Genomic DNA, 11096 nt, shown 5'->3' on the forward strand with positions numbered 1-11096 from the left:
GGCTTGAACCCTTGACCTATAGGTCACACAGAGACAACTTTACCTTTGCTTCAAAGCTCCCCTATTTTTTACACTATCTAAAAGAAAAATGTAAAATGTTGCTGACATGGAGTGAACTGGGAACAACTGACAGTCCAAGTGTGCTGGCAGGAGTCAACAGTGACCAGTTGACACAAATCATCACATATCTAATTAAACTGCCACCAGAAACATCAGCAACGTGTGCTTTCTTTCTGTCCTCAAAGATTTTTCTTTTTCTCTCTTCATCTTAGCTACAATTTGACTTTTATTTTAATCTGTCCAATTGTTCTTGCACACTACATCCACCAATCAACTTTCTTGGATTTCTCAGCATTTGGGTGTTACTCAGAATTTAGTAGTAACAACTATGAGTGATCAAAAGGATCAGGTCAATACAGCTGATAATGTAGGCTCTGATCTCCCTGCTGCCACTGCTGGTATGAAACTATTAACCTTAATGAATATGAGATCATTTGCTAACTGATTCACATTTTGATTTTATTATTGTTTTTTTAGTTCTTTCTGCTGAGGATCGTGCAGATCTTGTAAATGCCATCAAGGTGCTCTTTTTCTCTGCTGAGTTACTTTCTATATAGTGCATGTTTTTTAGTGATTTAGCTTCTTTTTTTCTCAATGTATTTATTTATTTATTGGTTAAATGTGATGCAGAACAAGCTTCATGATCTGGCAAGGGATCATTCTGGTTTTCTTGAAAAACTTCCTCCAAACATTAGGAAACGTGTTGATGTCCTCAGAGAGATTCAGGTTTTACTCTTAATGGCAAAGAATTTCATCTACCTAGTTTCTCACTTGATAATACTTAATTTGAAGTTGTATATAGTGAGCTTGATCCTGATTGCACTCTTTTCTCGGCATTCTTTGTAAATTATGCACTTTGAGATATCATATTAAGAAGTTGATTCCTCATTGCATTTCTAGTGATCCAGTGCAAGAACATTATTCTATCACAATAAAGCAGATCATTGTGTAACCATTATTTGCATCAGCTAATTGAGTTTAGTTTTATAACTAGTGAAGTTAGACTTATGGTTAAACTATAGTTGGTGTTGAGACAATCAAGAAAAAGACGTGTTGTTGCCTCGTTTGGTTTTATGTCATTTTGTTTCTATCTGTTTTGGTTGCTTGAATTCAAAGCCTAATCGGGTATAAATATCAAAATTTTGTTTTCCTTCCCATATTCGTTTCAATCCTTGATCTCTGACATGATATATGCAGAGCCAATATGATGAATTAGAGGCGCAGTTCCTTGAAGAGAGAGCAGCTTTGGAAGCAAAGTTCCAGAAGTTGTATGAGCCACTTTACAACAAGGTGAGTTGTGTGTGCGTGTGTGTCTGTGTATTGTATACGTACATGTATAGTTGCTGAAACATATTCTTTGGTGCATTTGCAGCGATACGAGATTGTGAATGGTGTGGTAGAAGCTGAAAATGAGGGCACAGTAGATAAAGAAACCAATGAATCAGCTGGAGGTATTCGTTTGCAAGTCAATCATGTTTTCAGTACTATCTTTGCTACATTTCTGGTTTGTTTCTGATGAATATGAATCTTGCGTGCAGATAAAGGTATTCCCCATTTCTGGCTGCTGACGATGAAAAATAATGAAGCAATTGCTAAGGAGGTAACCTGAGTTTGATATTTCATTTAATTTCTCTGCTATAGCTTGTTCTACTGATTGATCAGTCTGCTTATACTTCAGATCACTGAGCGAGATGAAGGTGCGCTCCAGTATCTGAAAGATGTCAAATGGAGTAGACTTAATGATGCCAAGGGTTTTAAGCTTGAGTTCTTTTTTGATACAAATCCCTATTTTAGCAACAGTGTGCTGACAAAGACATATCACATGATTAGCGAGGATGAGCATATCCTTGAGAATGCAATAGGGTACAGCTATATTATTATTTTGCCAATATGAAAACTCTCTCCGAGTTGCTTCCTTCTAAATGCATGTACTTGTTGGATATATTTAGGACAGAGATCGAATGGTTTCCCAGGAAAAGTTTGACACAGAAGATCGTGAAGAAGAAACCAAAGAAGGGATCCAACGATACAAAACCAATCATAAAAACTGAGGAATGTGAAAGTTTCTTTCATTTTTTTGATCCACCTCAGCTTCCAGAAGATGCAGAGGAAATTGATGAGGAAACCGTAAGTGAATTTGGAGAATACGTTACTTAAAACATGCAGACTGCTTTCCGCTTCTTGCTGCTAATTGACCTCGCTTTTTGTGCTGTATGTTTTGAAGGCTGAATTGCTTCAGAGTCAGATGGAACAAGATTATGAGATTGGGTAAGTTCTGTAGTAATGACTGTCCCTAACCAGAGTAACTGATAGTGTAACCAGTTATTAAGTAGATGAATTGTTGAAATGACCTGAAAGCCACGGTCTCAACTTTGATTTCATATGCTGAATTCACAATCTTCATCAACTTTGCTATTCTTGATAATGTGTCTTTTTCCGCAATATCTTTTATTTGATATATGCTAAGCATTCGTAGAAGAAACACTGTTGTATTCTTTGAATGTACAGTGCTAGGGCTCACAAGCTTCTTGTGCTGTCGCCTGTCGGATATTTGTTTCTTCAGCTTAACTGCCCTGCAGGGATGAGTAACTTTGTGAAAACTAAAATCTGGATTCATTTGACTAATAACTTATACAGTTGCCATTAAGAATAAAGAGTGAGTAGAAAGTTCGAGGATGACATCTCCAGCTAGAAACATCAATTAAGAAAAAGAACAAGAAGCATGCCCCCTATATCTGCTAAGTATTGGCAGGTGGTAAAAACATCCTTAGCATATTTGAACTGTCCAATAGCATATTCTTTCTAGAGATGCATGTCCATGCATTGATTGCTAGGCTATTTTTCTGATCAAAAGCTGAGCTGTTCTATTGATTTTGTCATTGTAGGTCAACAATCCGAGAAAAGATCATTCCTCATGCCGTGTCTTGGTTTACTGGAGAGGCTGTTCCCATTGACGATGAAGAAGAAGAACAAGAAGTAGAAGAAGATGACGACGGTGATGATGAGGAAGAGGAATATTATGTAGAAGAGAATGATGAAGAAGAGGATGATGAGAATGAGAAGGAGAAAGGGAATGAAAGAAATGTAAAGAAAACCAATAAGGTAAATATTTCTTTCACCACCTCCCATTTTCCTCCCTCATGTGCTAAGATGTAGTAGCTTCATTAGATGTTGCCCATTAAATCTGGATTTTAGTCCATCCTCTTGTTATTGACCATACTGCTATGATAATGCTGGTGCGTCAAAGAGCATATTAAATTTGAATTTTGGTTCATTTTCTTGTTATATTTCCTTCTCTCTGTCTATATAACACACTTCTTCACTTTTGATAATTGCAGGGGGATGGCATTGCAGAAACTAGTGGGCACTAGTGGTTAGAGTAGCCCCTCAGATTTTGTGTTGTGTGTTGTGGAAACCATTTGTTTAATGTATTAAATTTATTTATTTATTATTTATTTGTTTATTTATCGACAATACCTATTTTTGAACAAGCAGCTCAATGGTTTATCCAGCAATTTAGCTGGTTCACGAGCTTGCAATTTTGATATTATTGTTTTCATTGTCATCATACCATACATTACACCTTTCACACTACCATATCTCACATAGTTTATGCCCAACCAAATTCATAAGGGCAATCACTTTCTACAAAAAGAATATTTCCTTAAAAATATTTTCCTCCATTCAAGCAAAAATTTTGCAAGAAAATAGTCTACTGTAAGTGGAAAGGAACTACAATGTGGGTAACTTTGAAAGTTCTGATTTTTTATTGTGAACCAAAAGTGAAAAGAATCTGAACGTGTTTACAACATTGTATGTTTGTTACCTTTGTGGCTATCAAAATGCATCTTTAACAAGTAAGGCTAATCTAATTTGGTCTTTGTATTGATTGCTATTGACCTGAAACACCCTTATGCTATAATCCACTCCAATTCATGAACTTTTTCACCTCATCATATAACACTAAAACAGCTGCTGCGCCGGTACTTCTGAAAATATTCGAGAGAGCTCCACGGTAAAATGAAGTAAATCCTTCTGTCTTGTAAATCCTCCGCCAACAATCCAATGTGTTTCTGTACATTGGCTTCTCCAAGCCAGATTGCATCATCATTCGCCTCCGAACTGTATCCAATGGATAGGACAATAGGCCAGCAGATGTTGTGACAGCTTGAGCTACCACCCATCGTTTCCATAATGGTACCTCTGCTTCAGAATTCTCGGCCATCTTGTCTTTCAAGGTGTCGAAACCCCCAAAATAAAGCCCTCTGTGAACAACCATTCCATGAAGAGATGCAGGAAGCCCCCTGTAAATGCCTCGAATCCCGTCTTTCCCATGTATTGTCCTCAGAAAGTGGTAAATGCCACGGAACTGACGAGTTTCATACCTACCAAGGTCAGCTGCGAGCCGTGTATGTGCAATATCTAGTGGATAAATGATGATCAACGTTGTACATCCAGCTGCAGACCCAGCAACAAAATTGGCCGATGAACCAGCCAAAAGGTGACCATCTCGAAAGTTGCTGTGTAAGATATTCCTATAGAGATCCTATGTTCAGAAAAGCATGCCATCAGTTCTTGAGACAAAATCTCTTCAATCCTCACTCAAAGTCATGTAATACATTACAGAAGCTCTAGGGGATATTAATGGAAAAGATAATGAAGGATCTAAAACAAATAGCCATGTCCCTCACGACAGGATGCATGAGCAATTCCATATCAACCACTATGGGTCATTTCTACGGTAATTCATAGTAGTAATATATTGTGTAGAAAATTATCAACAATCATGTTTGCATATGACATGGTTGGTTCTGTAAAATCAGAAATAGGTTGCAGATGCCTTAAGGGGGTTGTAAGTTTATAAAAGACACTTCTATTAAATGTATATGGGTGTGTTAAAAGAGAGGAAAATAGGCAGTAGATATGAAATTCCTAGTCAATCACATGATGAAAATCGTCTCTCTTTTTTCCTTTTTCTTTTTTAAAAAAAAAAAACCTGTTCCTGACTCAAAGCTCACTGCACGTAGAGGACAACTAGGAGAGAAAATAACAGGATCTCATAGTATTGCTGACTGTAATAACTATCCCTAAAAAGTATGGTCTAAAATGAGGCACATATATTTTGTATGGCTAAAATCATTGCATAAAGTAAAATTATTTTCAAATATGGAAATGAGTCATTCTTTTTTGGCACGGACTAAAAAGGAAATAGGTTCACATAAATTGAAACGGAGGGAGTAGTATATAATGGATTTAACATGTCAGAAAAACAATGAAGTAGAGAAGGGTCTCTCTCTTTTTTTCTGTTTCTTTTTTTGATAAGGTCAGGAGAAGGGTCTCTTTCCTTTCAACAAAGAAATGATTTGTAACTTATGGTGTAATCGTTTTCCAATTCCTAAACGAGCAGATGATCAAGGAAATAATTTTCAATACAGACTATTATGATGTAAACTAATGCCATTGAAATGCGTGTTTTATAGTGTACTAACAAGATTCATGAATCCCCATTGTCCAATGACCTATCACATGAGAATCCAGAAGACGGAAGACAGAAAAACCGGTGAAACATGCAGCTCAAAACTCAAAAATCCTTTTGCAAAGTCATCCCACAGATTTCTTGTATCAAGATACTTGCCCACAAGAACAAGAATTTAGACAGATTTCAACTTTACAGCCCTAACTCAAGCAAATATAGCAATGGATTAAGTTCTTTAAAGACTTTATCTTTTGTATATAGAAATATTTCCGAGCAATCCTTAGTGCTGTCAATTCATCTTTTCAATTTAGCTTCATATGATAGTGGAATGTGTTAGTTAGGGTACTTAGACTTTAGCAGAAGATTCAAAATAAATCTTTTCTTTTTATAACCAAGAAATCCCCTGTGGGTTAGCTGGCTCGTGCCCAGTTGGCGCACAGATTTGATACTCAGGGTAGTATGGGCCTTCCTGTCTACCCTCCTCCAACTTAAATATCAGACTTTGGTCAGCGGCAGGTCGAACATGTAACATGCGCCTACCACACATGCTGCATCATACTTCCTTCACAGCTGAACCGACATCAAAGGGGGCGCAGTCTGAAATAAATCTTGGGTGTGTTCAATCCAATGGCAAATGTTGCATACAGATGCAAGCAGAACATTCACACACTTCTTGGCAAAGGCCTCCCTCTTCCTTCTCCTTCTTTATCCTTTTAACTTCTTATTTCTCTTTTTATTATTACTACTGTTTTGCTTTTTCATTTAGCAAACTTTTAGCTTTGGTACTTCCAATCTAGCCAGTGCGGTGAAGTCCAGACTGGAGAGGACTGATGGCCATTGCTTTTCCAAATGAAAATGAAAGAAGGGATTGGAGTAGAGTAGAGTATAACCAGCCACATGTAGAGTAAAGTGGCACGGCGATGGGGAGATGTTACTCAGGTGCAGGGCAAGAGAACCTTTCAAAGAAGGCAAGTCGAGGTGGGACAGAGTGAAGTGAGAAAAATCAGAACAAGGGCTCCAGTATCTCTTCACATTAGCGCTTCGTCCCTCACCCTTTACAGCAGCATGTCCACTGTGCCGAAAATACCACCCACAGGTGGCACTTGTTTCCACCCTCATCCTTAACAACCTCTCCAAGTCCCTCCACTTTCCCAAGTTTTTCTCCATAGAAAATTCCTCAAACCAAACTCGTTCAACCATCCGAGACAAATCCCTTGTACGGAAGAAATTGAATGCAGTGGATCAAGATTGCTGCAACCAACCCAAAGAAGAAAAGAGTTGATATATGATGAGAAGAATTTTACAGCTAAAGCTACAAACGTCTAGTTTCTAGAGGAGGTTGATGTTGGATTCATAAACTTTCTTCCAAGAATGATTGGTAAAAGGTCTTTAAATGAAATTCCAGATGAAGGGTATGATGTCAGATTGATAGTGAGTTATTGAGCCTCAGGAACAGAAGTGGGGTAAGACAAAACTGTCCCATTGCCATTGATACTTAAAAGCCTCTTCTCCAAAAAAGCAACCCAGCATTTAAGAAAATAAAGAAACTATATATGATTGAACAGACATCTATCCAACTTGAAAAGTTATACTTGAACACGGAAAGGTCATCAGATGGAAGGAAGTTTATTTCCTGCTGAAAGAAAGCTGATTTTATTTACAGCTTCATGTTTCCAGAAGCATAAAATCGATGTGGTTTTTCATTTACTGATACCTCAGAAGCAACAGCTTTTTGCTTAGCAATTTAAAGACAAAAGGGATGACCAAATTAGAGTGGACTTGATGTTTACATGTAGACAGTGTTATCAAAGGCGAAACGCGCAAAAAGCTCTAAGGTCTGTTGGGGCGTTAAGCGCAAAGCGCAAATAAAGCGTGTGCTTTAATGAAAAAAGGCGAAAATGGAGAAAAAGTAAAAATATGTATATGTAGTCCAAGATCAATAATTATAAGCATGAATAACAAATATATGGACAAAAAAATTACGATAAAGTGAAATATCAATTGTTCAGTGTCGCCTTTTCATGATTACACTCATTGGCAAGGAAAAGTATGCTTTAGAGCCTTGATGCGACACTGAAGTGCCCGCAAAGCGAGGCGAAGTGCACAACATGCTTTGAGCCTCGCTTAAGCGCGCCTTTGACAACACTGCATGTAGAGAGATGGGAAGAGTTGGAAGCAGGCGCCAGATTAGTGATAACTATTGAGAAGGACAAAAACAAAAGACTAAAACTTGGATCTTACTCGCAGTTGATTCCAGACGAAGTTCACTTTCATAGACAACGCTATGCAAGGCCTTGAGTTTTGAGCTGCTTGAAAGAAAAGAAAAGACCTAGGGTGGTAAATAGCATGTTTTTCAGGTTATGCATCAATTCGTGATGCTGCATGACAAGCTACCTGCATCTTCTTACATTCATGCAATTTAAGCCTCAATTTGTTTTCGTTTTGTATTTCCTTCCATATGGGTACTTCACGGAGCTACATTTTCCTTTCATTGAGCTCTTATATTTTAATCGATAATGGTGTTGTCCGAACCAGCTTGGCACACCTCGACTATTCCACCGGGTACCTACTGCTTCACACCAGCATAAATACTTGGTAAATCTGCTTACCAAGGCTTAGACAGATGAGAAAAAATCATCTTGTTTTTTTTGTCTCTGCTGGGATTGCACCCACTTCACTACTCACTAGGTCACATCTGGGTGCCTATCTAGCTCTTATATTAACATACATAATAAGAATCTATATACAATATAGTAAAGCAACAACGGAAAATAATTAACAAATTTATGCATAAATTTCAAAGTAAGAGATAGTTTATAATTGCTGACATTTTCCTACTCAGTATTTCCAAATTTAAGACCTAAATAATAGCTTGCCCCTCTAAAACCTACCCCCACCCAGTAAGTTTGTACCTCCATTCAACTATGCAGCTATCCTCCGAACATTATGTTCTTGATAATCAAGTAATTTTATTAATATACACCAAGATGGTTTTGAGCATACAAATACATATGTTACAAGTACGTTGTGAACACCCAGGAAACAAATCGAACAATCTATATAACAATGATACCCTCGATACACCAAAAAATTAATTAAATGAGAGGGAGCAGTTGATTTTTGACAAAGAGCTCTCAAATCCTTCAGAGGTCTTATATTCTTTCTCTTGGTACCAGCCAAAGAATGCATGACGAAACTGTCTTAAAATTTTTCCTCCTTGCATCTAACTTGTTCGGTCTCCAACCACCCATGAATCACCTACTCTTTTAGCATTGAAAATCTTTATTTTCCATAACAAAAACCATATGAATCTTGTTCGGCCAGTAGATTGTAGTATGACTTCAAAGAGAACTTTTGAGAGATCTACCTCTAAAAGTCTCTCTGAGAAGTCATGCTACCCTGTCCTCTAAACCATTCAAAAAAAGAACCACATTCTGTAGGCATTTGTTACTTTCTTCCAACACAGCCAACATTTCGAAACTTCAGCATACTTTTTCCAAGACTACAAAAGAAAAATATAGCTTCCATTTCATGAAATCAAGAGACTGTATACCTTTATTCACCTTGACAGAATAGAATTCCAAACTCTTAATCAGCTATAAACATTCACATTTACCAATATAAAGAACTGTCATATGACATCAATAACCAACTGAATATTAAGTCAACTAAATGTAGCTAACTTTCAGTATCATCATACATTATTGAAACATTTTCACAGAATAATTAGTCCAGTGATTCACAAGAAGTTAAAAAGCAGCAAATGTTCAATAAAATAAATCCATTTCTTGCAAATGCTATAGAAACACAAAAAAATGAGTTGAAATGTGAAAATGGCAAGAGTAGTTTACCTTAAGAGAGAAGTTGAGAGCAACAGAAGGGTAATATCTGAGGACACTGCTACCATTGCCCCTCCAAAGAGAAAGAACCCCTTCTTCCTTAACAGTACGTACTATGCAATCAAACATGCCCTTAAACCTCCTGTGGGGACCACTCAATATCGCTATATTGCTTTCTTGAGTCTGCAACAATAGCTTAGCTCTCTCAATTGGTGCCACAATTGTGTGCACAGCACCCCCCATTAATGCCCCTGCCATTAGATCTCGATTGAAAGTTGTCCACCAATTGGACGGCTCAGATTTTCTTGAAACGAAACCCTTCTGTTCCCCCTCACCATCCTCCTCCGCCATTGTTTTTTTCTCTTTATTTTTTCAGATTGAATCTTTGTAAGGTTTCTTATATGGGTTTTGCTTGTTCCTGAGGTTTCTTGATTCAGAAAGATTAAAAACAAACTTCTGGGGTTGCTTTTTAAAATAAAAATGCAATATTTTATATGGGGTTTCAAGATTCAGGGAAAGGGAAACAGAACTTCTGGGGTGGCTTTGATTCTCTTCCCCTTTTGTAATGTTATATTTCCTTTCTGTTTTTATATCTTTTGTTGGAAGAGAGTATAACAGAATTCTAGAGCGCTGTTCATTTGGTTGATGGGGTTGTTGCCTTGTTGGATATTTAGATAGATATTTGGGTTTTTTGAGTTTAGCTTCAACCTGGCCTCCACTTCCCTTTTCTATATAGACTTTGACTTTTCTTGTTACTATTTGATTTTTAGTTATGGAGTATAAAATGGTAAAACAGGTCCCACCCCAAATCCCAATATTATCCTTCCTATATGGTACTACAAGATAATATTAATAATAATATCTTTATTCTTTATTATCAAAGAGATTAGCAAAGAGAAATGACTAAAATAAAAATGCAAATTGGAGTAGAGGAAATGCAGCTCATTCACCCGAGGGTCTATAGGAAACAGACTTCTTTCTTATTGTTGTTGTTGAAATGGAGCAATAGGTACTTATCTTTTTCTTCTTCTGTTATTTTTTTTTTCCGAGAAAAGGGTAGTAGTATATGTATATGTAAGACATGCAGTAGTAGTGATATTTAGCTTAAAGCATATATAATTTTATATATATCGCCTCATATTTTACTTTTGTTTCGTGAATTTGGGATGTTAAATGCTATGATTTATATTAATTTGAAGTGTTTTTATGTGTAGGAATGATTCGGGGCAACTGGGGGCGAAACGCGCAAAATTTGAGCCAAAACAAACATAACCGGAAAATTGAGCATTTGGGCGCCACAGCCAGCGCCTGGCGCCACCTGTGGCACTGGAGACAGAATAGAAATTAAGGGCAGCGCCCTGGTGGGCGCCTGGCACTACCCAGGGCGTCGGTGACGTGATTTTGTCCTATTTTGCCCGGGACACGATTTATTCGGCCCTAGACCTACCCAACACGTATAAAAGAAAGACTAAGCCTATTTCTGAAGGGAGAGACGCCACTTTGGAGGAAAAATACACACGAGAAACATCCGGGAGCAAGAACATCTCAGATTTTTTCATCTTTTCTAGTATTTTCAATTATTCAAAACTTATGCAATTGTTTGCTAGTATCATGAGTGGCTAAAAATCCATTGTTCTGGGGTTGTGATTTAGCCATGAATATTGTTGTTTAACGTTGACTTAACCTCGATTATAATTCACTAATATATGGTTGTTTCTCCA

General features: G+C 37.3%; 2 protein-coding genes across 2 annotated transcripts; one reads left to right on the forward strand and one right to left on the reverse strand.

Annotated features, from left to right (window-relative positions):
- On the forward strand, positions 209–3607 carry LOC109231392 (nucleosome assembly protein 1;4-like). Its single transcript, XM_019397047.1, has 11 exons — positions 209–458; positions 538–581; positions 691–786; positions 1258–1350; positions 1433–1511; positions 1599–1660; positions 1739–1923; positions 2010–2187; positions 2285–2328; positions 2946–3162; positions 3399–3607. The coding sequence occupies exons 1-11, from the start codon at positions 389–391 to the stop codon at positions 3429–3431; spliced, it is 1101 nt and encodes a 366-aa protein (XP_019252592.1). The 5' UTR covers positions 209–388; the 3' UTR covers positions 3432–3607.
- On the reverse strand, positions 3805–10088 carry LOC109231393 (probable ADP,ATP carrier protein At5g56450). The gene is made up of 2 exons (XM_019397048.1): positions 9388–10088; positions 3805–4606 (listed from the first exon to the last, which is right to left on the reverse strand). The coding sequence occupies exons 1-2, from the start codon at positions 9724–9726 to the stop codon at positions 3977–3979; spliced, it is 969 nt and encodes a 322-aa protein (XP_019252593.1). The 5' UTR covers positions 9727–10088; the 3' UTR covers positions 3805–3976.

This window comes from Nicotiana attenuata, chromosome 8 (genome assembly GCF_001879085.1).
Source record: "Nicotiana attenuata strain UT chromosome 8, NIATTr2, whole genome shotgun sequence".
NCBI classification, from domain to species: domain Eukaryota; kingdom Viridiplantae; phylum Streptophyta; class Magnoliopsida; order Solanales; family Solanaceae; genus Nicotiana; species Nicotiana attenuata.